This window comes from Chlamydomonas reinhardtii, chromosome 2 (genome assembly GCF_000002595.2).
Source record: "Chlamydomonas reinhardtii strain CC-503 cw92 mt+ chromosome 2, whole genome shotgun sequence".
Classification (NCBI taxonomy): Eukaryota; Viridiplantae; Chlorophyta; class Chlorophyceae; order Chlamydomonadales; family Chlamydomonadaceae; genus Chlamydomonas; species Chlamydomonas reinhardtii.
The window spans coordinates 100,196-126,736 of record NC_057005.1 but is presented as its reverse complement, the minus strand read 5'-3'; the positions used below and the strand labels follow the sequence as shown (position 1 = coordinate 126,736).

Below are 26,541 nucleotides of genomic sequence, written 5' to 3'. Positions count from 1 at the left end.
CCTCTGACAGCCGTATACACCAGCTGAGAGTCACAAGCTTTAGGACGCCAGAGTGGCGCAGCTTGGCGCGGGGTTATCTCGTCAAAGGTAACGTAGCAGTTGCGGTCGCTGCTCATGCTCACGCTTTTCTTTTTGCTTGTGCTAGCTCACTGGCCTCGGCTCTACAACGTCATGTTCGCTTGTGCGTGTTGCGTTTCTTCAAGCACGTCAATAATTGGTTACAAGAGGGACCTGCTGACGCAGTTAACGAGCCAGTGACGTCGAGAACGAACACCCTGCTCTGGACCCCACGCAAGCACACGCAATGGACAGCACGCACCTCATCGCCCCCCTGTGCTGTGATGACCACTCCCCACCCCACCCCACCAGGTACCCACTAACCCATAATCTCCGTCAGAGTCGCTCTCCTCCACAACCACCACCACCATCATCCTCACGCCATGACCTCCTCCTCGTCCTCCTCATCCTGCAGCAGCGCCAGCAGGTCACCGTCCAGTGGCTGGCACCTGCGCTTGCGCGTGTGTGGTTGCGGCCATAGCAGCGCTTGCACATCGCTGGGCCACTGGCAGTTCAGTGCCTGCGATACACATCCTTCCTGCTCCATAGCGTGATGCAGTTGGCCGTTCGTGGCTTGCAAGTGTTGACTCCGTCCAGTGTTGAGGCCAGACCACCAGCCCATCCACAACCAGATTGACCATGGTCCACGGACCACTCGGACACGCTCCAAGCGTAATCACCGACCCGAACTCGTACCGTACCTCGTATCTGCCTGAACTGGTTCACCTGCCCTCTGGATAAATTGATTCCTCGAATGGCCAGCTGCTCGGGCACACTGCGCCCCCTGCCAGGGCCGCTGCCCAGCCGTGTGCCCCCTCACCCAAGTTAAGCAACAGCAAGTGACCCCATGTGCCTCTGTCCTCTCGCACCCCGACCATGCTACAACAGCGGCTTGCTTGCACCAAACCATTTGTGCTCAACGCCCCAACACGCCGCGACCCATCACCGTTTCCGCAACGCGGTTCAACCATTTATATGCCTTGCCCCATGAGCATATCCTTGCCATACGGCCTTTTACCCTTCTACTCTGATCACTGCCCAATAAATTTCTCTCGTACACTTCGCGCCACTTCCTCCTCAGACATTGCACAAACGTGGCGTGGGCGCAGACCACGTCCCTTGAGAGGGAGAGCCACCTTTCTTGTTTCGTACCAATGATGGTGCGCCAGACCAACACCCAGTCTTTAGTGTCCCCCGGTTAGGAAGTCGTGCTGCCGCACCGCTCGTCCGCACGCCAGCACAACAAACAGACCTACCGGTGCGCACGCGTCCCCAAGCGCGTCCCTGCCTTCTTGGATATCATTATCTGGAGTCCTCAACACCCAGGCATTCGCCCGGGCGGGGGCCATCAGCTCTCAGCTTTGGTCATCGTCGGCCTTTGCGCCGCGTGCAGGGGCGCTGGACCCGAGGCGCCACCCCCGCCCGCCCCCCCCCAGGCGCCTCTAGCGCCTACTTCCTGCTCCGGTCGCAAGTACGTGCCACGGGAGTGCAAACGGTTTCAGGTTCAGTACACACCAAACACGCGACTACAGGGCACGCATGACCAGCAGGAGGATGTGCAGCCAACTGCGTCGTCCCGCGCCCCCCAAAACCATGGCACACCCTTAGTTTCGTATCGACCCCGTCTGAACACCCCTTCACGACGGCACGGCAGAGGCCAGGAGCACATCGCACAGCCCTGGTCGTTCAGATGCAGGCAGACCATCCGCATTTCCCCAGGACCGCTCCCGCACACCGCCACTACTGACACCCAACATAGGATTAAGTGCCGCATTTGCATGCCGTTGATAGTACCTGACCCACACAACCACGAACGCAAGTAACGACTTCAGTCCTTGCGCCCCGCGCGCTACAAGAAACCGCATGCGTTTGACGGATGGAGCCAGCAGGGGCTCAACGCACACACCGCCCCGGGCCCGTCGGGCGTCAGCCTTCAGCTTAGCACCACCTTTCGCGGTCCTAGGGCCCCGGCACCTGGTGCCGGGGCTGGATGCGGCTGACAGGCGGCTCTACGGCACTGCGCCCTACATGAACAGCGCCTGCGCCGCCAGCCTCAGCTTGAGGCGCGCGCCCACACTGCTGGCGCCCAGCTCCCGCATGGCGGCGTCGTCCAGGTAGGGCAGCAGGCCCGGGCTCACGTCCTCAGCCTCGAACCGCGAGGCCAGCGAGCCCAGGCCCAGCTCATCAAGCAGGCCGCGCATGTCGCCCGCGTGTGCGCGCACTGCAGCAGGGGAAAGGCGCACGGGGCCGGCGGACGTGTGTCATGCGGCAACAGTAGCAGTCGGCATGCTCCATGCGGTGTATGGGAGTCGCAGCAGTCTGCACCGTCCATGCTGGACCCTGCGGCCCCCTTAGCGCTGCTTGGACCCCACTTGCCCTGCCACCCTGCGCTGTTCAGCTGAGCGGTCCTTGCCACCGGCCCTGCTCGCCACCCCCAAACCCCGCCCTCACATACACACACACACACTCACGTGCCGCCAGGTTGGGCATGCGCATGGGCACACCCAGCGGCATGGCACCGCGCGGCATCAGCGCGCCGCCGCCGAACAGGCTGCCGCCGCCCAGCGCGCTGAGGCCCGAGGCAAAGTTGGCCTCGCTGCCGCTGGCGCTGGGGGCCATGGACGCCGTCTCCACCCGCGGCGTGTTCTGCTGCGGCAGCACGTGCAAGTGCGAGCGAGACGCTGAGTGCGGGTGGTGCGGCGGCAGCTCCTGCGGCGCGGGCGTGTGCGCGCGGGCTCTGTCGGCTGCCTCATGGTTGGCAGTGGCCAGGGCGGCGTGTGTGGCCACCAGCCGCTGCTCCATCTCCGCCAGAGCCGCCTCCAGCCCATTGCGCTCCCGCGCCGCCTCCGCCAGCTGCCCCTCCAGCTCTGCCACATGCGCCTTGAGCGACGCCGCGTCCGCCGCCGCCACCGCCGCCTGCTGGCTGGCGGCCGCGGTGGCCGCGGTGGAGGCGGCCGCGGTGTTGCTGCGCGCCAGCAGCTGCTCCTCCAGCTCGTCCACCAGGTCCTGCAGCCGCGCCGCCTCGCCCGACACCTCCTCCATCTGCCGCTCCAGGCTCTCATACTCGCGCTTTAGCTTGCTCAGCTCCTCACTGCCGCCACCACCGCCACCCCGCTCGCCCTGCCCGTCGCTGGAGGTGCCGGCTCCGCCTCCTGCGGCCCCGTGTGCGGCTGAGGCGATGTCGACCAGGAAGGCGGGGTTGGCCTGCGCCATGTCCAGCAGCGCCAGCTGGATGGGCCGCATGCGCCGCGCGTCCGTGGCCAGGCCGTCGTGCATGCCGCGCTTGGCCTTGCTCCAACGGCTGGTGGCCTCGCTGGCGGCCACGATGCCGCCGCCCTCCCAGCCGCCCACCTTCATCAGGTAGGTGGTGGCCCCGCTGGCCATCACGCCCGCAGGGACAAAGTGCTCCCGCTCAGAGTGGGCTGGGGCAGGATGGGGCGGGGGCAGAGGGGAAGGTTAGGTGGCAGCGGGCGGGGTGTTCCGCGTGAGTCCGTCTTACTGCGGGTGCGCGCACCCGATTGCAGCACGCACTTCAGCTAGTTGCTGCCGCCTCCGTACGCCCGGATACAGGAAGCCGCGCACGCAGTAGGGAAGAGCGAAAGCGAGGGAGCAGCAGACAAGCGGGGCCGCCGGCACTCACCCACGGACTCCAGCACGCGCGCCGACACATGCACGCAGTTGGGCGGGCAAGTGGCCTGCAGCATGTGCACCTCTGCCGGCAGCTGGCCGGTGAAGAAGATGAGCGGGTGGCTGTAGCCCACCAGCACGCCCTGGGCCGGCCCGGTGTGCACGCCCACGGCCAGGTGCAGCTTGGAGCGGCGGCCGCCCAGCGCAAATGTGTCAGCGGCGGCGATGAGGCTGCGAGCCAGCCCCAGCGCGTGCAGCACCTGGTCGCCCACATTGTCCAGGCCGCTCACAATGAGGTGGCTCTCGTCCAGCCCCTCCAGCAGGTAGCAGCCGTGCTGCTCCAGCAGCGTGTCCAGGTCGTGGAACAGGCTGGCCAGCGCCACCAGCAGGTCGGAGGCGGGCACGGAGGCCAGCAGGTCGCCCAGGTTCACCAGCCGCACCTCCAGCAGCGTCAGGCTCTCAAACATCTGCAGCGTGGTGCTGGTGGTGCCGGCCTCGATGCCGCGGGCGATGCGCGGCGGCAGGCTGGTGAAGCGCGCGGGCCCGGTCAGGAAGGGCGTCAGGTCCAGGCCGCCGCCGTTGGCGCCGCCGCGCAGCAGCACGCGCTCCGGCCGCACGTCGCCGGGTATGGCGCCCGCGATCTCGCCCGCCTGGTACACGGTGTCGCGGAAGCGCAGGTGTGCGGCGATGCGCGCCAGGATCTCCTGGCGGCCAAAGGGCTTGACCACGTAGTCGTTGGACCCGGCCGCCAGTCCCTCCACGATGTGCTCCTCCTTGGACTTGGCGCTGATCATGATGACGGGGATGCAGGACAGCGGGTACATCTCGCGCAGCTTGCGGCACACCTCGTACCCGCTCATGCCCGGCATCATGACGTCCAGCAGGATCACGTCCGGCAGCCGCTCCTCCTCCGTCAGCACCTTGAGGGCCTCCTGCCCGTCCATGGCCTAGAGGGCGGCGGAGACGGCGGGCAGGGGTGTGGGGCGTGGTGAGGCTGAAGGGGTATGATGGCTTCGGGTGACGGACCTTCGCGCCGTCTGCTCCGCGCCCAGCCTTTCTGGCTGCTTTGGCATGCTAAAGCGGTGGTGTGATCTGAAGCCTTTCCACACGCCCTTCACAAGCACCGCCACCACACCTCCGCCACCCCAGCTGGCCAGCCCGCCTTGACCTGCACCCCAACCCCCTCCTTCAGCCCCGCCAGCCCCCACCCCCCTCCAGGCCCGCAACTGCCGCTCACCTGCAGGATCTCGTACCCCACTGGCGCCAGCAGGTTCTGGATGACCAGCTGGTTGACCGGGTCGTCGTCCACAGACAGCACCCGCACCTTGGCGCCCCTCTCGCGGAACGAGCTCTTGCGCTTCAGGGCGCCCTTCATCAGCGCAGCCGCGTCAGACAGGCTCATGGGCCCACTCACCTGCGGGTGGGGTAAGAGACAAGGGTGAGGGGGTAGAGGGCATGTCATTTCCCAACTCGCCAGGTTGGCACACGTTTGCGTCGCTCGCCCTCTTCCACATCACATATGAGCGCCTGGGGGCTTGCCGTGCGGGGCTGTCTGCAACCACCACCCAGAACACCCAGGTACCGTTCCGCCGCCCCATGCTGCAGGCAGCCGCGCGGCGGTACCCACCTGCGGGCCGGCCGTGACGCTCTTGGGATTGGGCGGGTTGGAGCCGTGCGCATCACGGCTCACACGCCGCACCATCGCAGACCCCTGACCCGCGTTGCCGCCGCCCCCAGGCCCAGCGTTGCTAGCGTAAGGCCCATCGCGCGATTCTGCAGGAGGGACAGCAGGAGGACGAGGGGCAGAATCAGCAAGCCGCGACCAGCATAGCGGTGACGGGGTGCGTACAGGAGGGGAGCACAGCGAAACGACGTCGCACTAAACGGTGTCTGCTTTCCGCGCCGCTGCCGGCCCCCCTCTCCGCCACGAGCCCGCCACCGCCGCCGTTGCTTCGACGCACGCGCGCCCACGGAAAAGATACCAGACAAACCGGCAAAAAGCACGTGTGCAAGCATACACGAGCCCTAAGTAACGCCCACCCCGCAGCAGTCACCGCAGCCCCAATCGCCCTGCACTGCAGCAACTATTGCCGACGTGGACCAGCAGCTCCGAGCCGTCAACACTTCCCTGGCCCGTGGGCCTTTTGCTATCCGTGCTACCTTCACGCCAGCCCTCGCATGCACGTCCCCCTACCCGACTTGCCCCTATCGTCATGCTGGCCGGCGGCGGCGGCGGTGGCGACGGCGGCGGACGGGGAGGAGGGCGTCTGGCTCGGGCGCGGCGCGGCAGCGGACGCATACCCCGCACTGCCCCCCGCGGCTGCGGCTGCCGTGCCTGCCCCCGCACCCCCTGCCCCCGCGCCCGCCCCTCCATGCGGCCCCAGTGAGCTCTTGCCAGTTTCCGAGGGCGGCTTCTTGTGGTGGCCGCCCATGCCGGCGCCCAGCGCGCCCAGCATCTTGTCCGTGAACGAGCCGCGGCGCGAAGGCGCGCGGCGGGGGCCGGCGGTGGCCCCGGAGGAGGAGGGGGGAAGGCCGCCCGCGGACGGAGCCGTGCCGCGGACGGTTGCCAACTGGGAGTGCTCGGGCGGCGGGATGGCAGCCACAGACTCAGTCGGCGTCATCTGTGGCTGCCCCTCGTTTGGGTGCTCGGAATGGATCTGCACGACATTCAACAAGGCGGCACCGAGGCACGTGCGTGTTCATGTTGAGCGACTGATTACTAACATTACGCATTGATTGCCAAGAACCCTCGCCCCGCCATTTCACTCCACCCACTTGTCCTCCTCCTGCATTGCGCCGCGCGCCCCCTTCCCTGCCCCCGCCCTCAGTGGCCCCCTGCAACCCCTTTCCTCCCGCTGCATCCACCCACCTTGAGAGTGAAGTAGAATGTGGTGCCCTGGTTTTCGCGGCTCTTGACGCTGATACGGCCGCCGTGCGCCTCCACCAGCTGCTTGACCAGGTTGAGGCCCAGGCCCGTGCCGCCGTACTTGCGCGTGACGGACATGTCCACCTGCTCAAAGGCCAGGAAGATCTGGTCGAACTTGTCCTCGGGGATGCCGATGCCCGTGTCTGCCACCGCCACCTCCACCTCGTCGTCCTTCACGGCGGCGCTGATGGAGATGTTGCCGCTGTGGGTGAACTTGCAGCTGTTGCCGATCAGGTTGTGGAACACCTGCGGTGAAAAGGCGGAGGTGAGGAGTTAGACATTCATGTGAATGCTTTGTATGAAACATGGATGGGGGAGGACGTGAGAGCGCGCGCACGGGAACGTGCATGGGAGACTCCGCGACTCCCACTCACACCTTAGCCCGCCAATCTGCCAGTCAACCCCTCTCCCTCGCCGACTTGCCCTCACCTGTATGATGCGGCCTGTGTCTCCCAGCACGAAGGGCACGTTCTCTCGCAGATCGTTCACCAGCTTGACGCCGCGCTTAGCCAGCGGCTGGCACAGGTCGATCACGTCGTCAACCACCCGCTTCAGGTTTACCTTCTCGTGCTTGATCGTCAGCTTGCCCTGCGCATGGCAAGCACGGTACCCACAACGCACGGGGCCGGATAAGGATATGCAAGAAGGCTCGTGAGGGCGGGGTGGGGTGGCTGTGCGCGCAGCGGGCGCTCGCAAAGATGTAAAAAGAGGCCTCGGGCTCTCGGCCTGTGGCCGACCCTCGCGCCCCCCGCGGCCCCCACACCGTCCAAACCCACCTTGCGCATGGAGGCTGCGTCCAGGATGTCGTTGATGAGGTTGAGCAATCGTGCGCCCGAGGTCTTGATGGTGGTGATGGTCTTGAGCGCCTGGTCGTTGATCTCGCCGCAGCTGCCCACCAGCAGCGCGTCGCTGAGGCCGATGATGCCGTTGAGCGGCGTACGCAGCTCGTGGCTCATGGAGCTCATGAAGCGCTCCTTCTGCTCCACCAGGTCCTTGAGCTCCTGGATCACTTGGATGCTGAGGAGGTGAGAGAAAGGTGGAGCAGGCGATGGAGGAGGAGAGCGTGTAGTGGGGGTGGCGGCGGCAAAGGGGTTGCAGGACAGGCGTAGATGCATACGACTAGTTGAGACGCATTTACACAACTAGCAAGCCCTAGTGTGAAACTAGTTGTTTGTTGGGGGCAGCCCGCGCTACCCGCGGACCACTTGGCCCCAGAAACATCGCCTCCCTGCCAATGCCCAACACGCGCAAACAAGAGACGGCCGAGTCCACACCGGCCGCACACGCACGGACGCACCGGTTGCCCTCCTCCACGATGCGCATGGCGATAAGTCGGCGCTGCTCAATGGTGAGGAAGTTGCCGTGCAGCAGCGAGCTGCTGAACATGACCTTGCCCAGGAAGTCGCACGCGCACCAGGTCCACTCCTCGGTGCGGATGTCCACCAGGCCCATCTTCACAACAATCCAGATGACCGGGAACGTGAACCACAGGCCCTGGGGGTGTGGCAGTGCGGGAAACGGGAGCCGAGGTGAGCAAAAAGCGCGGGTGATGGGCAGGGAACACCATTGAGCCACGCAATCAGCTGCTGGGCTGCTCCGCTCCCGTGCGTGTCGCGCTCGCACGCCGCCACGCAGTCCGTCATGAATTCATGATGCGTCCCAGCCTGGGCTGGGCCCTGCCGCTCTCCTCTCAAGTCCCACACCATTCTCCGTCACCTGATGTCGCCCCTGACCCTTTGGCAGTATCTTCCAGCCCAGCCCTCTCAACCCGACACCTCCGCGGCGTCCCCTCCACCCACCACTGCGAACAGGCGCAGCACCTCCAGACTGACGCGGCTGCTGTCGTGCCGCGCCTCAGCTATGGAGCTGTGAAGAGAAGAGAGCCAATAGTAGGGGCAAGGTGAATCAAAGGAAGACGAACGACAGGTGGATGTAAGACCAAGCAGCACATCGCTAGTTCCCGGCCCGGTACAAAGCCCAGCCTTGGGGCCCGTGATATGCGTGAGCTCTAGCAACGCCTAACCTGGCTGCGGCCGGTGACCCCAGTCCCCGGCGGTCAGCCCACGTGCTTCGCGCTGACAGCAGCTGTGAGAGAGGGCCATGTGCCCTCTGCCGCAGCCCCCTGCCCCCCTGCCCCCTGCTGCACGCCCCAAAATGTGCGACGCATCACCCCTCCCTTCGGGGCGTCACGCGACCACCAACTTCACTTGTCACCCCGCTTGCCGTGCTTCAGGCCCCCTGCCCGCGCCCCCTCATCCCCCGGCTGACTCACGCATGGAACATGCTCCACATGCTGTGCACCACGTAGGCGAACAGGCACCAGGCCACCATGTAAAACAGGACTGGGGCAGGGAGAGAGGAAAAAGACACGTGTGCGTGCTTGAGTGGTGGTGGGGGTAACAATTGAAGAACAAAAAAATTTCACACGAGGCTTCGGCCGGGCCAAGCACGACACCCGCCTAACCCAATCCTGGGTAACTCACTGGACATGACCTTGTTGTACGCCAGGAAGGCCAGAATGCCGAATGTGATCATCAGCACGTCCGCCAGCATCACCGAGTACACCTGCAGTGTGATTGATGTGCCATTGCGAGGGGTGCGACTGCATGTGTGTACCTGTGTGTGTGCTTGTGAGGCAGGACCCCCGCGTTGCTGCACAGCCTGCCGAGGCGCCGCCTTCACGCGGCTGGTGGCCCGTGCGCCAACCCCAGATAACTATCGATGATTGAAATTCAATGCCGTCCGTAGCACCGCGGTCCTTACACCAAGTGTCAAGTCCACCACGGACTCCAAACCAGCCAGGTCGCACCCTGACGAGCGAACCTCAGTGCCCCCTCACCGGACCCCGTGCATGGCATGCCGTTTGCCCTGCCCCCTTGCCCCACCCCGCCTGCACGAGCTACCTCGCTCCCGCACCTTCAGTCGGCTGAAGTCCGAGATGATGGACAACAGGTAGACCATCGCCGGGGTGGTGAGCAACCACATCACCGTGCGCAGCAGCTGGAAGCCCTGCCCCCAGGAATCCCGGACGATGGGCGCGTAGCCCTTCCATGACATGTAGTCACTGAAGCCTGCCAGGAAGTTGATGTAGCATGCCAGCAGCGCCAGCTGAAACTTGGCGCTCTCGCGCTCGAACAGCAGCGTGATGAAGTTTAGCCCAAAGGCTGTGCCGAAAGCTACCATTGGCCATGTGTATGCATTCGGGTCCGCCTGAACAAGCAGGGTCGGGGCACGGACAAGGTCGGTCGCTATGCTTTCGGCAGGCCGATGGCTCCCCGAGGGCGAGACTGCACGCACCTGAGCGTGGAACTGGGCAGTGAGCTCTGGGTCGCCAAGGTTACTCGTGCAGATGAGGTATGAGGCCAGGAGGTATAGCAAAACGCCAAACCTGCGCGATGTGGCAGGCATGCGGACGTCCCGAGGAGGTGTAAAGTCTCAGATGGAGCCCCAAAGCTGCCATGCATGCAATAGTCTCTGCATCCTAAGCCTAGAAGAACAGAAAACACGGGAAACTGCCAGCACCGGGACGAACGCCCTGTCGACCCACCCCGCTATGGCGACCGAAAAGCTGACGCGGGCGCGCCTTTCCACGGCCTTCTGAAATGCCTGTGCATCTGTGTCCCTCTGATTGGTCTCTAGAGCGTCTATCCTGTCCTGCAGATGGGACGGCAGGCTGCCGGTGGGTGCCATTTCAAGGCGTAAAGGGCCAGTGGGCCAGTGCCATAAGAACCAAGGATAGGGAATTCGATTGTTTCGAGTGAAGGTGAACTCGCCCCTGCTTCTTGCCCAAAGCGTGTTGTCCTATGGCCCCATTGTTAGTAAGAAGGAAAACAGGTAAAGGACCAGTTTGAACAGCGAGAGCTGTGCAGCCTGGACCTAAACTTTCGGGGGCACGATGGTCCATGCATGCACACGGCCAAGTTTTGCTGCAAGAGCTGAATCCATTGGAACATACGATTTATCAGCCAAAGCAGTACTCGGAAAATGAACAGGCTCACAAGTAAGCCCTCAGTTGCAAGCCGGAGCGCGTTCGGCACCGCGCGGCCAGTCGTGGCTCCGCGCGTGCGTGTGGAGCGCGTTGTGGTCCGTGCCCAGGTACTATTATGTATGTGAAGGAGCTCGTGCGATCGGTCATTGGCTATCATCAGCGCAACCTCAACCCGGTGATGGTTGGTGGTCGCAGGCTCCTGAAGCAGCGGAGGCACAGGCGGTGAACTCCAACGTGTGCAGCACGTGTGGCGCAGACAAGAGCAAGATGCCCGGCGGGTACGTGGGCACCGGGTGTCACCCGTGCAAGTGAGCTTCGACGACAGCAGTTCCCTCCTCACCTGGGTGCGGGGCACCCTTGCTTGGTCGGACCGTCCCTTCTTGAAGCCCACTACTATGAATGTCGGATTCATAGTAGTGGGCTGTGTACACCGGGCTTGCACCTGAGAGCAGTAGCGCAACAGCAGCGCCCCTGTATTCTGGCCAGTGCTTTCACTCCGTGGGCGATTCTGGTTTACGGCAAGGGGCAACTCGCCGAGCATTCAAGCGGCTACAGTAGCCAGCGCACGCAACCCCGGCTGGCATGCACTCGCACACGGCGGCTGCAGGTGCGACGGGCAAGGCCGCGTCATCGGCGGCATGGGGGCACTGCCGGGGTTCGGCTGGTGGCCCATCAAGGCCTACAAGCCCTGTCCCGCCCTCAACGAGGCGGGTCTGGAGTACACCCGGTAGGGCGGCAGGCGGCAGGGCGGTAGCAGGGCCGCAGGGCTGGTCGTGGGCGATGCACTGTGTCCATGCGGCTACGGACTGGGTAACCCCTTTCATTAAGGCCCGGAAAGCTCGCCAAGCTGGAGCATTGTCACACCCAAGGAATGGCATCGCCAGCTGCATCGATACTGACTTGCGGCAAACCTGTCCTTGCTGCGTCCTTAACACGTTCACTTCTTGTACATGGCCTGGTTTTGCAGGAAAGGCCAAATGACGAATGACGTGCTTTTCGGTGAGTTATCCATGGCAGCATACGGCGGGACCACGCCTGCGTTTAGGAGGGGGGCGGCGACAGCTGCATGATGTTGTTGCCCCGGCGGCGCTGGTGTTGGGAAAAGCAGTACGGGTGCTTGTTGGCCGCCACGGCCTTTCCTTTCCTGCGTGCTCGCCCTCACGGCGTGTCAGCCACTTCAACCTCACGCCTACCTTGCCCGCACGCAGGCGGCGTGAGCTTGGGCGCCCAGGGCGCCCAGAGCCTGGAAGAGATCAAGAAGCAGGCGGACAAGGGCATTAAGATTAACTGAGGACAGGGAGGGCGGGGCCCAAGAAATGCAGACTGAGACGTGGGCTGCTGTGATGAGCAGCCTCCTTGGCAGGAACGTGGGGGCGTGATAACAGCAGCCGGGGGCACGAGGGGGTTGACGCACAGGGCATGCAGCTGCGCTGTTTTGATGGGGGAGGCGCAGCGGACTGACAGTACGAGTGTAAGCGGCATGTGGAAGGGTGTGTGCAGTGCGATGCGGTACATGAGATGCAAAGGAGCATGATCGACAATGGAAATGTCTTGTAATGTAGCTGTGTTGCTTGGCACATAGTTTGGGGTCTACAAGTCGACTCACAGGCAACTGTATTCATTCACGACTTTGTGGCACGAACGAAGGCTCCTCTCCGCCATTGCCGGCGCGTGTCACTCGTCGATTCAGCCCCCAGTGGCAGCCCTAGAGCAAACTATGGTTGGGGCATGACACAGCAATGCCACCCAAATCCCGTACTACCGCACAGCGTGTGGACCGTGGCTCAGCCGCCCCGCCATGCCACCACGATGACAAACAGTGTGGAGGAATTGGTTCTCCGCTCAGCACTGCTCAGCAACAGCCCGTGGGAGCCATGGTAACAGCTCCACAGCACGCTCCTGCTGTAGATGGTGGTGGTGGTGGTGGTGGGGGGGGGCTGCAGGGATTGTCCAGTCGTCTTCGGTCACGTCCGTCCTGTCTTCAGTATCTGCCATCATCGTTGTGCATCCGTGCATGTTGCTGCCGCTCTCCATGGGCCAGCCCCTCCCCAAGGATTGGCGTGGCCAAGTGGTGCCCACTGCCCAGGCGACAGGACCGGAACTGAGAAAGAGAACTTAGGGGTGCCGCTGTTGCAGGTGCGGGGACCTTGTGGATTGATTGACGTTGGAGATACGCACAGCGCTAAGGGGACGCTGCCTCGCACGCCCCTGGCTGGCCCCTCGGCCCCTCCAAACACATTGAAGAGTCCGGCGCCCGCCTGTTACACCGCCTTGTGTTTCGCCGCCTCCAGCATCCGCCCAACAGCACCAGCGTCGCCGCCCCTCGCGCCTGCCTCGCCCCCGTCCGCGCCGCCCTGACCCCCTTGCGCCAGCCCCGCCTGGCACCAGTCTGCATCCGCCTGTAGCCAGCTGTAGAACAACGCCGTCAGCGGCACAGTGGCCCAGTGCCACGCGGCGTGTGCGTCCAGCAGCCGACCGCTGGCTGTGGGTGGCGGAAAGTCCAGAACCTCCTGCAGACGGGTGGGAACATAAAAGCAGATGTAATTTGGGCTAGAGGCATGCGCGATGCAGAGACGGTGCTGCCTCGAGGTCAGACCAGCGACCAGCCTCCCACTCTTCAAGACAAGCTTGCTCGAACCTGCTTGCCCTGCCACCCGCCCCCGCGCACCAGCAGCATCGCCGCATGCGCCAACAGCAGAAAGGCCGTCATGCGGCTGCGGGCGGGGTGGCGCACAGCCCACACCCACACCAGCCAAATCAGGGCGGTGGCCACGCTCGCGGCCACACACACCTGCATGTTCCAGCTGCAGGCAGTGCAAACGTGGGATAGGGACGGTGCAACCGCATCGCACCAACGACGGAGGGCTGAAGCACTCAGCCTTGGCAGTCAGACACACGCCCAACGCGGGCCAGGACTGTTTACAGTTCATGACGGCAGGCTGGAAGCAAGGGAGCTCAAGAGCACAGGTTGTACCTGTCTCGACATCCGCGTATTGTACTCGCCCGCACGCTCCCAACGCACCCATAATCGAATTTGACAGTCAGCATGTACCGCAGATGTGCGATCAGGCCCGCCACCACGCCCGCCACCGCCGTGACCGCCGCCACCCGTCGCCGCCGCGTGCGGCCCCACAAGGGGCGCGCCATTGCCGCTGCCAGTCCCGCCGCCACAACTGCGACGGCGGAGCAGTAGTCCAGCCGCTCCGTGGTGCGCGTGTCGCGGCAGTGGAACAGCGCGCTGCATAGCGCAGGAGGCGGGGCCGGGTGCAAGGGGGCGCCGGAGTCTGGGGCTGGGTACAGTGCGGATGCAGCAATACAGCAGTCGATGTGACATGACTCATTAGTCAGGTTGAATCCATCGCGTGCAATCATATCAGCGATCCCCGCCAAAAACAACCCACCTCCATAACCACGCATTCAAGTGCAGTGCTGAGTAGGCCGTCCACAGCCCTAGAAACGGGTACGGCAGCCGGCACAGTGCCCCGTCCAGCCCGCCCGTCCCGACACCACCAGGCGAGCGAGTGGCTGCCATTCCTGCGCTCGGTGGCAGCGATGGTACCCTGGAAACACCCCGCCCGGCCCGCGCCCGCAGGCGCGCCAAGCACACCGCATGTGCGGCCAAGTTGGCGAGTGACGCCAGCACCGACAGCAGCTCCTGCATGCCCGCCACCCGACGGAACGGCCACTTGCCGTGATACTTCTCCACTGGCAGCCGCTGCAGCTGGGGACTGCCGCCGTGTTCCTGCTGCCCGCCCGCCCGTGCCTTCCACGCCTCCACCGCCTCCATGCAGTGGTACTTGCAGTCGTCCTCGCAGCTCCAGCGGAACAGCCGCAGGGGCAGCGGCACCGGGGAGGCCCCAGGCATGCCAGGCTGCTTGTGACCTGCCTGGAGCGCGGAGGCGCATGCGGCAGGGCAGCTGTAGATGCCCAGCGCCTGCTGCTCCGACACGGGCACGTGCGGCAGCCGAGTGCAGCCGCTGGAGCTGCAATGCGCCAGACACGACTGGAACACCCAGGAGCGGTCACCGCTGCTGGCGAGGCCGGGTTCGAGGAACAGGACAACGGCGAGGATGGCGCCGAAGACACGGACCCCGTGTGGGCGACAACAGCTGGCCCATGGCATTGCGCGACAGCATGTACGCCACATTATTACGGCCATTTGTGCAAAATTACATCGAAAGGCGCAAAACATTGAGAAGTTGGATGTGCAAGATTGTTCTCGCGCGGTGTATCAGCATGAGCCTTTGAGTCGTACATTACAATTGTGAAACAGAAGGGAACGATACGGCATTAATGTAATTGCCGGATGCACACCAAACACAGAAAAACACTGCATGCACTCAGGACGATGGGGATCCGCACCGGTGCTGGACTTCCAGCTCCCCCGCGGCGCCCTTTTACCATTATGCACGTACCACTGCACAGCCTCATAGGCAAGTCTCAGTCATAGACCAGAAGTTGGGATGGAAGGCGGGCGGGAGGTAGGAAAGCCAGCCAGGGCAGGCGGGAGCAGGCCGGAGAGGCTTGCGGCTTGGGAACGAGGGTTGCTGGTGCACGCTGGTGCGTGATCATTGGTCGTCCGTGCGCATAGGTGGCATCAATCGGCACCAGGCGGCACGCTTGAGCATGCATGCTCAGATGTGCAGGGATGTGCCAATGATGGGACTCCCTGGACCTCATCCCACACCTCGTCCCCTCCAGCCACGCAATCTTGCCTTGATGGTGCAATTTGAGTGTTGGGGTTTGCGAATTCGCTGCACACCATGGGACTACGTGTGAATGTCGAAAACTTCGCCAAGTCAAACATGACGATCCAAAGTCAAAACACCTTTCAACCTTCGGCCCTTGGCCACACGCTAATTTAGGCTTTATGTATTTACACTGTATTTTGTACATAAACAGAGCGCGGTGCCAGTCTTATAAACAGCGTTTCGGGCAGCTGAGGCAGGATGCGTAGTGCCCCTAGAACTCTCAGGACTTTCCAAATCTGCAGCGTTTGACACCAGACAGAAGCTTGAGAAAGAATGCTGCGCTTCACCGCGCCACCACGGGTGACGATATGCGGACCGGGCGGAAGCATTTGGGTGACGAAACCAGTTCCCGGTGTTGCTGGCCTGGTTTCCGTGCTGCAAGTACCGGCGAGCAAGTACTCGGAAGCCGTTCGGGGCCCAGACTTCGCCGTGGTGGCGCTGGACCAGTCCGGCACGCTCCTCCTGACCATCGATACCCGGGGAAGCTTGTACTCATATCAGCTGCGTCATAACCGCTTCAGCTGTCTGGACAAGGCGCAGAGTGCCGGCACAGCAGCTCTATTTGCTGGTCCCCGCCTGGTGTTCGCTGCATTCTCGGATGGGTCATTACGGGTATACGACATCAGCAAGAGCGCTCTGGTGGCCATGTTCAGGGAGCACAGGAGGTACGGACTCCTGCGCGTTTGTCGCCGCCGGCGTGCTAGCTGATTCACATTGGTGTCCAGTCTTAAAATATAGTGGGCAAGAGCTGGTTGAGACCGCTGTACCCGCGCACGCCTGCCTGCAGCCCTGTGCGGCACCTGGCGCTGAGCCGGGAGCTGGATGAGCTGCTCAGCACGAGTGTAGACGGGGTCATGGTGTGGGACATCAAGGTGCGGCTGGAAAGCCAGGATTTCATAAAATTTGGCGTTGCAGGGGTGGGGATGCGTCAGGTTGCAGGCCTCGTTGCCATGGGAAGCTAGTCCTGTGTCTGCTGTGCGAATGTCGCTGAGCAGCAGCGTAAACTTTCGCGGCTGCAGAAGCTGCGAAGGAAGCGAGTGCTGGGCAGCGGCCCGTATGGCGCGGTGCAGGCGTCATACACGCCTGATGGGCTGGCAATTGTGACCCAGTTCAAGGTGGGTGCGTTGTGGCAACCAAGCTCGGGTGAATCTAGGACTGCCGTGCAAGGTCCCCAACTGGATGCAGGCCATTCAAAATTTCATACCATCCACCAAGCCGGGAGATGGCCCCGCCGCTTGTCCCTTGCCCTTGCCCTTACAGGACGGTAGCTTTTACGTGTGGGCCGCGGGCAACTTCACACTGTTGCGCTCCTTCACACTGCCATTGGGGCCCGCGCTCCGGCCCGCGCAGTCGGCCTTTGCGCTGAGCCCCGATGGCCAGTGGCTGGTGGCATGTGGGGCGGGCCTACCGCTGCTACTGCTCTACAGCATTATTGGTGGAGAGCTCCTGTACGGAGTGGGGCTACCGGCACCGCCCACCGCTCTGGACCAGGCAGCAGCTGGCCAGGCGGCAGATGCTGCGGCGGCCGCGGCCGCGGCTGCGGAAGGTCATGCGGGGGCGGCACAGCTGCCGCCGGCGGGCCATTTGGAGGGCCCTGCGGCTGCTACCGCGCTGGCGGCCACACTGCCCATGGCCGTCGGCGCCACGCAGGTGCGTTTCCTGCCCGATTCGGCCACGGTGGCGGCACTGCTGACGGACGGCTCGGTGGCGTTCGTGGACGTGTTGGGCTGCCAGGCGGTGGGGTCGGTGCCGTACACGTTCCCCAACCGCCAGGACTGCATGTTCGATGCGGACGAGCGGGTGGAGCAAATGGCGTTGGTGGCCAATGGCAAGGTACGCGGGGCGAGGCCAGGATTGCATACATGAGGGTAAAAGGTCATTGAGGACACAGATACGGGTCTGTACACAGTGCGCTAAGCGCGGCGCTGAAAGTGAAGCCATGTAGACAGTAGAGTGCTACCAGGTTGCCGTATGCAAGGTATGACGGCTTGGTTCCCTTGCAGGTAATGCTGTATGACCTGGAGGCAACTCGCACCAACGTGCAGCCGCCTCGGCCGCTGCCCCGTGTGCTGCCGGCCCAGCTGGACGACCTGGCGGCGGCGGTAGCGCTGCAGAGCCTGCAGCGGCAGCAGGCGCCGGAGGAGCAGCAGCACAAGGCGCAGGCTACAGCGCAGCCTGTGCGACAGGTCGAGCAAGCCAGAGATGCGGAACGGGCTGGAGGCATGGCACGCGACACGCAGCGCGCACAGGACACACAGCGAGCATCGCAAGGGAAGGTGGCAACGTCTGGCCTTACCGCCGCTGCCGGCAAGCGCAAAGCCGGCGCTCCAGCTGTGGCAGCAGGTGGGGGAGCAGCTGGCGCGGCAGGGGGCGTCGCCAACCGGTGGTCTCCACCGCGGCGCGGTGCAAAGCCATTCGGCACGGTTGCGGCAGGCGGCCTAACAGCACCTGGTGCCGCCGCTGCGCCGCTGTCCGCCCCGCTGGGTGGTGGAGCCGCGGGCGCTGCCTCGGCAGGTGTGGCCCTGGACCGGTCGCGGCTGGAGTCGCTGTTGGAGGCGTTTGGCGAGTACCCTGCTAAGTACCGCCTGCTGATCTGGTGGGTGTTCGTATACCTTGGAGGCAACAGCAAACGGCCGTACTGTGGAATAAAGTAGGGATGTGGGAGGGCTCTAGTGCACCAGCGCCCTCTGCAGGAATGTGGGCCTCTACAGTGGACACGCAGTATGTGCGAGGTGTCCTGCCCACCCCTTCCTCTCAACCATCCTGTGCACTACCCCAGGGACTACCTCCTGCAACTGCCGCACAATACGTCGGCCTTCTCCGCGCTGGCGGGCCTGGGCGCCCACCCCGCCTTCAAGGACCTCCCGGCGCAGCTGGGGCTGCCCAGCAGGGCCATGGCGCAGCGCCTGGCCAGCACACTGTCGCAGCTGGCACATTGGTGCCCCGTGTTCGGTGAGAGGGCGAAGCGCATTTGCCTGTGGCACTAGCCGTGATCGGTACTGCGTGTGTCTTCGGTTGCTTTTGGTCCATAGGTGTAAGCCTATAGCTTTATACGCTTGATGCAACGGAAAGCAGTGCTAGATTTCATGTTTCTGGTGGACTCAAGGACCCCCTCACTCCTTGTTCCACAGCCGAGTCGTCCTTCCTGCCAGACCTGGTGTTTCCCTTCGTCAAGCTGTTTGCCTCCAGCCCGGGCCCACTTGGCACCGCGGACGGCGGCGCAGTGCTGTCGGCTGCGGCACTTGATGAGCGCTGCTTTGAGACGTTGGCCACACTCATTGCCGGCGGCTGGCTCCGCGGTTGGTGGGAGCGCTTCCCCCACCCCCCACTGGGGCTGCTGACGCGCCTGCAGGTATGCGTGCTTGTATGTGTTAAGGAACACGGAGTACTGGTTGTGCATAAGCTTGCCATGCTCTTGACCTCTTCCGTGCCCCGACCTCCCTCCCCTCCACACAGGACCTGCTGGGTCTGCACGACGCGCCAGTAGCCGCCCACTTCAGCGCCTGCCGAGGCGGCTTCGCGGCAGTGGTTTGGCCGCACCTGGCCACCCTGTGGACCGAGCTGCTTAGCCGCGGAGACTGGATGCGGGTAAGGCTGTAGACCAGCGAAAGACCCGGCGCTTGCAAGCGCGCAGTCCCTGACTTTTAGAGCTAGCTGTACTTATCTGGGCGGGCCCCATGTTGCATCACGCCTGCATGGTCGCGTGCCCCGTCCCGCCGCCTCGCAGCTGTGGGACCACTGCATTACGGCCGGACCCGACCTGCTCTACTTCTTCATCGCCGCCTACTGGGTCAGCCTGCGCTCGGGGCTGCTGGCCTGCGACACTGACCACAAACTGGCCAACTGGCTGGCGGGGCCGCCGCCCGTGGACGTGGGCAAGGTGCGCGCCGCCGCAGGGCTGGGCCGTGCTACTGCGGGCTAGGCGACCCAAGAGCACTGGGCATTTGCTGACTGGGTAGGGACTGGTCACGTGTTGAAAGATGTGCCGTTACACGCTGCGTGCTGCATGCTGCCCCCAGGTCCTGCGCACGGCGTACCTGCTGCGCGAGCGCACCCCTGCGGAGCTGCGGCCTGTGCCGGCTGAGTGGCAGCCGCTACCGCCCGGCCCCACCTACACCGACTTCAAAGGATTTCCTGAGGGTAAGGTGGGACGCAGAGTGTGTTAAGAGAAATGGGGGAGTGGCCGAGGCAGGCGCAAGAGGCAGGGAAAAGCTTAGTATCCACCTGTATACGTATGCTTGACTTCCCCCCCCCCCCCCGCCCCCACAGCCGCCGTAGAGGTGTTTTCGGCTGATCGCAAGCGCATCCGGGACGCGGAGGACGCCATCATGCGCCGGCGCGCAGTGGTGTCGGAGCTGGAGCTGCGCACGCGGGCAGTGGCGCTGCAGGTCAGGAGAGGGGTTGCAGAGAGCGCCACGATGTATGCAGTACCCATGATTCATTATTCATATTAGTTCAAAAGTAAAGTGCACCCAACTCGTTTGCCTGGTCGCGCCTGAACACGTGATGCCCGTGCTGCAGGCTGCCTCGCTTTCCACCGAGCGACAGCAGCTGGCGGCGCTAGAGGAGGAGCGGCGGGGCCTGCTGCGGCAGCTGGAGGCGGAGACGGCGGCGGAGCTGGCCCGGCTGGACGATCGCGCCAAGGAGGAGAAGCTCAAGCAGGTGGCGGCGGTGGAGCGGGCGTACCAGGTGAGGCCCCAACGGGCAAAACAAAGCACAAACGGGTCATCCGGCTGCCGGCTGCACAGGCATGTCGGGGTCTATGTATGATACAGATGATGCATTGTTTCCGCTTGACGTGCTTTTGGGATACGTGTCACACCTCTCGCCGCCGCACGTCCGCTGCCAGGCCAACCTGTTGGAGGTGCGGGCCACGTGGCAGCGCGAGCTGGAGTCGGTGCGGGCCGAGGTGGCGCACAAGCGGGCGCTGGCGGCGCAGCAGGTCCGCAGCCGCGAGGAGGACGAGCAGATCAAGGTGAGGCGCGGTGTGCGGGCTGCAGCTCGGCCATCTCGTAGGCGTGGAGGTGCACACGGTAACGACGATCGACCTTGACCGTACCGCATGCGCACTGCACCTTGCAGAAGCTGGAGTTCCACGCGCAGCAGCGCATGTGGGAGCTGGAGGAGGACACACGGCGGGCGGCTCTGGCGGCAGCGGTGCGGGACGAGCTGGGGGCACAGCAGGCGGAGATGGAGGCCAAGCAACGGGTCAAGCTCAAGGAGTGGGAGACAGGTTGGTATCTAGAAGAATCGGGGGTCCTGCATTGGGAATACTCCTGGTTAAAAATAGTCTTCCCAAACCTGGAAAAATCTGTGCTACAAGTGTGGGCTCCGCGTGATATCTGCACAGACGAGGAGGCTCGGCGGCTGCGCTTCCAGGCTGAGGCGGCTCGCCGCTCCGAGGTGGCGGCCACCGCCGAGGCCGCGGCCGCCCGCAACGCCGCCGCGCGTGAGGTGCTGTCCATGACGCTGGAGGCGGAGGACCAGCTGGTCAAGGTAAGAACCCTATGGGTCAGAGAACAGAAGCCTGTCCATGCTGCCGTATTCTTCTGTTTGCCGCCCGGACGGCAATCACCTGGAGCTTCCTTGCCTCGTAGTTGGATGGCCAGCGGCGGCTAAGGCGGCTGACGGAGGAGGCGGCGTTGGTGACGGCGGAGGCCCGGGCGGCGGAGGAAGCACGCGCTGCCGCCCGCGCCAAGGCTGAGAGGGAGGCGGTGCAAATCCGCGCGGCGGCGGACCTGGCCTGGTTCGAGGCAGAGCAGCTGCGGCGAGAGCAGCTGCTCGAGGAAGAGAGGCAGCAGATGCAGGTGCGGGGCAACAATGACAGCATGTGCATGGCTCTGCAGCGCCTTCTTATTGTGGAACCTGCGGCATTGACGACACGTGTGCCTGTAACTCCTGGCACCCGCCCCGTAGGCCATGGCTGACGCCGCACGTGAGAAGCTGGCGGACACGGAGGCGGCGGCGCGGACCATGGCGGCCCAGGCGGAGCTCCTGGAGCGCCGCAGGTGAGGCGACCGGGGCCGATATAGTGCTTGCAGTCGCCGTCCATTCCTGTCGGCCCTCGAAGGGTATCATAATGTTACTGCTGCTTTCCACCTACCCCTGCCGTAGGCATCTTGAGCGACAGAATGTAGAGGAGGAGGCACAGGTGCGGCGACTGCTGGGCGCCATGGCGGCGGAGAGGGCGCGGGACGCCGGTCTGGTGGTCACACTGGAGGCCAAACAGGAGGAGATGAAGGTGCGCGGTCAAGTCTGTGCTTGGGGAGGCTCTGGGTTGCTCGTGTTGCGCCCGCACCCGATGTCATCGTGCTACTTTTCCCTGACGTCGGTCACACTCCATGGGCCCATGCCCGGTCGCAGGCCAAGTTAGAGCACGCGGCCCGTGTGGGCAGCCTGCAGCGCGAGGTGGAATCCAGCGAGGCGGCGGCGGCGGCGGCCCTGCGCGCCCAGCTGTCTGAGCAACAGCGGCTTGAGTTGGCAGAGCTCAGGCGCCAGCACGAGGCGGCCATGCAGCAGCTGGCCGGCGAACGGGAGGGGCAGGTGAGTCCGCGCAAAGTGGCGACATAACACACGAGTATTGTACTGAGCATAGCGGCTGGTCATGGACTGCACAGTAGCGTTTCATGTTTCCTGGGGAATGATGACGCCAAACCCCCTGTCCCTTCGCCATGCGCCTCCAGGCCGCGGAGGCTGCCGCGCGGCTGCGCGCCCAGCTGCAGGCCCAGCAGGCAGCTGAGGTGCGGGACATGACCTCCACCTTCGAGCGCAGCCTGGCGGACATGGAGCGCGAGCTGCTGCTGGAGCAGGTGGGGCGGGACCAGGGCCTCCTGCACGTGCTCATCGCCATGCACAGCCGCAACAGGCATGGCGCTACATATGGAATATAACACAGCCAACCGAAGAACTCGGCCGTTGTTTGTCCCCTGCTGCCTATGCATGTAACAGGTACGGCTAGCTCGGAGCGCGGCGGCAGCCGCAGCCAGTTCTGGGCAGCACACCTCTCAGACGTCTTACTCCACCTCGGCCGCTGCTGCATCGTCCTCCAACACCACATCCGCCACAACTTCAGCTGCTGCCACCTCACAAGCGGCCGCTTCCACTGCTGGTGCTGGTGCTGGCGGCGTGGGAGGACGTGACGCCGCTCAGTCCCGGCCGGCGCCCAATGGGGCACCTGGTTCGGCGGTGGGCGGGCATGCTGCTGGGGGAACGGCAGCAGCTGCACGGCCGCAGACCGGCCCCAGCGGCTCTGCCGCCAACCTGCTGAGCCGGCTGCTGGCGGTGGAGACGCCCACCCGCACCTCCGTAATGTCAGAGAGCGACTACACGCCCGGTTCCCTGCCCAGCACCACGGCCACGGCCACGCCCTCGCCCAGCCCCTTGCCTGATGCCGTGCTTGGCAGGCGCTCTGCCATCGGAGCAACGGCAGCGACCCTGGGGGGCGCCGCATCTGGTCTTGCGCGCCGCGCCGGTGCGCCGCCTCAGCCTAAGGGACACCCGCCACGGTTTGGTCTGCCGCTGACGGCCGCTGCTACAGCGCAGGCCGCAGACAGAGAAGCTGAGCCACGGCAGAGATCCGGCTCCACGTCTACCGGCCCCACCAGTGGCGCAACCAGTGGGAGCAACACCCGCGGAAGTAGCGGCAATGGAAGTGGTGTTGGTGATGACGCCAACGGAGAGGGCGCTGTATATGCTCTCAGGCGCGCTGGTGTCAGCGAATCCAGCGGTCTTACTGCCACTGTCAGAGCCCGCGACGTTGGTGAAGCTACTGGTCCAGTAGCTGGAGCCATTGGTGACGGGTGGCTGTCGCAAGCTGCCAGAGTGCAAGCAGCACTCTTCCCGACCACCCCCGCCACTGTCAGCGGCTCCACCACCTCTGCCTACACCGCCCCCAGCAGCATCCTGCCAGCATCCAGCCCGGCCTCCTCAGCCAGGTGACTTTCATATGCGGTGGTAACGAATGCAAGACGCAACAGCTTGCACGGTGATTGCTTGTTGTGCACCCCAGGAACGCGACCTGACACATCCTGGCCCGTCTCCGTTCGCCGCTGCCCCGCAGCATGTACCTGCCCGGCCCCGGGCCCCTGGACCGCTCCACTGAGGCCGCCACTGCAGCTGCCGCCGCGGTAGGCAGCGCTGGGCGGGCGGCACTGGCGGTGCTGGAGGCGGTGTCCCCAGAGCGGCCCACGCCGGGCAGAGAAAGCTGGGAGGCGCGCTCGACCGGCAGGTCAGTGATGTCCGGTATCGCTAATAACGAGCTATGGCTTGGCTTGGTGGATGCCGTCGTCGCTATCCAACATCGAGAAGACCCTGACAACGAAGCACTTGTAGTCACGCGTGTCCCGGTGCGCTCCCAAATGTGCGCAGGGGCGGCAGCCCCTCCAGTCTGAGTGGGGCACTGCGCCGCCTGGGTCTGGGTGACGACATGAGCGAATTGTCCACGGGGGCCACCAGCGCCGGGGCCACTGTCACAGCGGCCCAGGCAGGCGGAGGCGACGTCGACATGAGCGTTGCCGTCACTCCAGGTCTGAGCCCGGGGCAGTACGGCAGTGGCGGCTCCATGTCCTCTCTGGACACCACCCCGCTGCCCTCGCGCACCACCCGTGAGCTTGTGGCTGCAGCTGGCAGGTGGGGCGGCGCCGGACCCACGGACACGCCTGTGACCGCTAGCGGCAGCAGCAGCGGCGCTGAGGTGCGTGGCGGGCGGCCGCACGGCAGCGCACCGTCTGAGAGCGCTGGCATGTTCAGTGCTAGCGCTGGTGGGGCGGGCAGCCAGCCGCTGGCATCTGCAGGGACTGACGCGGGAGCAGGAGCAGTGAGCGGTGCCAGCTCGGGCGCCCCTTCCGCCAGCTTCAGCGGCAGCGGCAGCGGGGCCAGCAGGGGCAGTGGCGGCGACAGCGGGCCGGGGGCCAGTGAGTTGAGCTCACTGCAGCGGTCAGGGCTTCTGGGGCTATCCGCACCAGCGCCGTCTGCGCCAGGCCCGCATAGGGGCTCACAAGGCAGTAGCAGCAGCAGCCATGAAAGCCGGCAACAGGGTCCTGCAATGACATCTGCGGCATCCTCTTCAACTGCCTACACCGCTTTCACGCCAGCCACCAGGCCCGCAGTCCCAGCGATGTCGGCGTCTGTACCCTCCGGCGGCCGCGTGTCGGGCGCAGTCAGCCACGCAAGTGCCTCCACCACCTCCGCCCCCACGCCAGTCAGCGCCTCGGCCTCCTCGACCTCATCCGGCAATGTTGCTCCAGTGTTGCCTGCAGCCCCAGCGGGGAGCGCCGGCAGTGCACGGAATGACGAGACGGCTTCCGTAGCCGGTAGCAGTGCCGGCAGCGGCGCCCGGAGCGGTAGCCGTGCGATTGCCAGTGCTGCGGAAGCCGGGGCCGATGCAACAGCGCCTAGCCCCGGCCTGACCGAGTCGCAACTGCCCAGCCCCGGCCCCAGCCTGGGCCCGGACCTGAGTCCCGGTCTGGCCTCCACAGTGACCCTGGGCGTGAGCCCGCTGGCCCCCGGCTCGGCCTACAGCCCCAGCGCCGCCAGCTACCCGTACCAGTCCCGCCAGAGCATGGTGCGCGGCAGCCCGGCCAGGTCGCCCGGCGTGTCCGAGAGCGGCCGCCCCTCGCTGCTGCAGACCTACAGGTAACTGAACATGTCATCGCATGAGGCCCAGGTGCCGCCAATGATACCCTAGACCTAGGATGCATTGCTATACCGTACTTGTAAACCCCTTCCCGTGTGCCCGCTCCCCCCCCCCGGCTAAATACCCCCCCCCCTTACAGCAGCGGCGGTGCCGGTCTGCCCTCACTGCCTGGCGGCGACCTGGACATGTACAGCGCCGGCCTGGCCGCAGACTTCGCCGCCAGCACCAGACTGGCCATGGCCATGACGGAGGCGGAGAGCGAGGCGGCGAGGCGCCAGCAGCAGCAGCAGCAGCAGGCCGCCAGGTCTGCACGGCCGTCCTCGAGCAGTGGGGTCGCAGCCGGTGGCGCTGCCAGTGCCGTGTCCCCCTCACCCGACGTGGCAGAGCTGCTGCGGCGGCTGAGGCTGGCGGTGGAGGAGTCGCCCGCACGGCCGCTGCAGCCACCCGCCGCACAGGCGCCTGCACAGCCCCCCCGGCTGCGGCACCAGGAGGCGGCTGCATCGCCCGCGCTGCTGCCACCTCATGCTGGTGACCGGCATGGGGCTGGCGGTGGCGGCCCCGCGCCCTGGTCAGCACACCCCAGTCCCGCGCCCATGGGTTTCGGCAGTCGGGTGGAAAGCGCGGCGGGCAGCGCCAGCGACCTGTCACAGCACGTGGAGCGCAGCGGCAGTGGCGGCGGCAGCGGCAATGGCAGCGGCGATGAGCGGGCAGCTTTGGAGCCGGCGAGGCTGGCGGCGGCGGCGCCCTACGGTGCCAGCAGCGCTCCCTACCGGGCGCCATCACCGCCGCGAGGCGCCCCGACCGGCTCGCTAGGTCCCAGCCCGCTGTCCCGGGCTCGCGGGAGTGGTGGCGGCAGTGAGGCGCCCCACTACATGAAGACCTGGTACCCGGGCAGTCCTGCACCCGCAGACTCGCACAGCCTTCTTCCCAGCAGGTGAGCTGCGAAAGATGGTCCACTTGCGCCCGTGCGAGCTGCACGCGTTGCCCAAAGCTTCATGTGGCACAAGCTACTTACTCGATATGCGTATCGCTCCTGTCCTGTGCCTGACTGCCCTTGGTACCAATTTGCCGCCTGCACCTGCACTGCAGCACCGCGACACCACAGCATGCGGGTGACGCGGCCGGCGCCGGCGGCTCCAGTGCGGGCGACCAGACCGGTGACCTGAGCGCACTGCTGCGTGGCCTGGGTGGGGCCAGTGCGCCGCTGTCCGACCTGGAGACCAGCCCGGGCGGCGACACGTACACACACACGTACACCGACATGGACCTGCTGTACGGACACGCTGCTGACGTGGACTCGCTGCTGTACACTGGCTCGGCGGCGGGCGGGGCCGGCGAGACGGGTTTTACCCCCGGCTCCACGTTCAGGACGGATGCGGACGAGACGGCCACACTGGAGGAATTGGGGGAGGAGATTGAGGAGATCCAGCTGTGACGATGCTGTGTGGATAGGGGGACGACTAGCTTGGCAGTAGCTGCCTGGGAGGCTGAGCCCTGACGCACTGGGGCAGTACGAGCTGTGTGCCAGACATCAGCATTGGACCTATAAATTCTGCGT

At 64.9% G+C, this 26,541-nt stretch overlaps 4 protein-coding genes across 6 annotated transcripts; 2 read left to right on the top strand and 2 right to left on the bottom strand.

The window, feature by feature from the left end:
* Positions 1-79: 79 nt before the first annotated feature.
* On the bottom strand, positions 80-10,451 carry CHLRE_02g074150v5 (uncharacterized protein). 2 transcript variants are annotated; one of them, XM_043059106.1, is made up of 16 exons: positions 10,158-10,451; positions 9,908-9,998; positions 9,527-9,820; positions 9,094-9,175; positions 8,883-8,952; positions 8,410-8,476; positions 7,908-8,104; positions 7,387-7,627; positions 7,040-7,198; positions 6,554-6,856; positions 5,888-6,341; positions 5,312-5,457; positions 4,922-5,098; positions 3,698-4,631; positions 2,529-3,479; positions 80-2,278 (listed from the first exon to the last, which is right to left on the bottom strand). In XM_043059106.1, the coding sequence occupies exons 1-16, from the start codon at positions 10,298-10,300 to the stop codon at positions 2,082-2,084; spliced, it is 4,506 nt and encodes a 1,501-aa protein (XP_042926741.1). In that variant the 5' UTR covers positions 10,301-10,451; the 3' UTR covers positions 80-2,081. The 2 variants fall into 2 exon arrangements, with proteins under 2 accessions (XP_042926741.1, XP_042926740.1); XM_043059107.1 differs by having other exon boundaries at positions 6,080-6,341.
* Positions 10,452-10,561: 110 nt separating this feature from the next.
* CHLRE_02g074100v5 (uncharacterized protein) lies at positions 10,562-12,257 on the top strand. Its single transcript, XM_043059105.1, has 5 exons — positions 10,562-10,705; positions 10,794-10,876; positions 11,206-11,325; positions 11,566-11,597; positions 11,807-12,257. The coding sequence occupies exons 1-5, from the start codon at positions 10,595-10,597 to the stop codon at positions 11,887-11,889; spliced, it is 429 nt and encodes a 142-aa protein (XP_042926739.1). The 5' UTR covers positions 10,562-10,594; the 3' UTR covers positions 11,890-12,257.
* A 282-nt stretch (positions 12,258-12,539) lies between these two features.
* On the bottom strand, positions 12,540-14,861 carry CHLRE_02g074050v5 (uncharacterized protein). Its single transcript, XM_043059104.1, has 4 exons — positions 14,000-14,861; positions 13,621-13,836; positions 13,267-13,402; positions 12,540-13,108 (listed from the first exon to the last, which is right to left on the bottom strand). The coding sequence occupies exons 1-4, from the start codon at positions 14,719-14,721 to the stop codon at positions 12,860-12,862; spliced, it is 1,323 nt and encodes a 440-aa protein (XP_042926738.1). The 5' UTR covers positions 14,722-14,861; the 3' UTR covers positions 12,540-12,859.
* A 550-nt stretch (positions 14,862-15,411) lies between these two features.
* CHLRE_02g074000v5 (uncharacterized protein) lies at positions 15,412-26,537 on the top strand. Of its 2 annotated transcripts, none has more exons than XM_043059103.1 (25): positions 15,412-16,014; positions 16,137-16,221; positions 16,369-16,464; positions 16,610-17,182; positions 17,353-17,945; positions 18,129-18,301; positions 18,481-18,701; positions 18,806-18,937; positions 19,077-19,229; positions 19,369-19,489; positions 19,619-19,737; positions 19,871-20,038; positions 20,199-20,324; positions 20,432-20,582; positions 20,700-20,845; positions 20,947-21,156; positions 21,266-21,357; positions 21,464-21,590; positions 21,713-21,892; positions 22,033-22,158; positions 22,298-23,283; positions 23,409-23,576; positions 23,717-24,982; positions 25,126-25,917; positions 26,073-26,537. In XM_043059103.1, the coding sequence occupies exons 1-25, from the start codon at positions 15,623-15,625 to the stop codon at positions 26,416-26,418; spliced, it is 7,542 nt and encodes a 2,513-aa protein (XP_042926737.1). In that variant the 5' UTR covers positions 15,412-15,622; the 3' UTR covers positions 26,419-26,537. The 2 variants fall into 2 exon arrangements, with proteins under 2 accessions (XP_042926737.1, XP_042926736.1); XM_043059102.1 differs by having other exon boundaries at positions 25,123-25,917.
* The last annotated feature ends 4 nt before the right edge of the window (positions 26,538-26,541 follow it).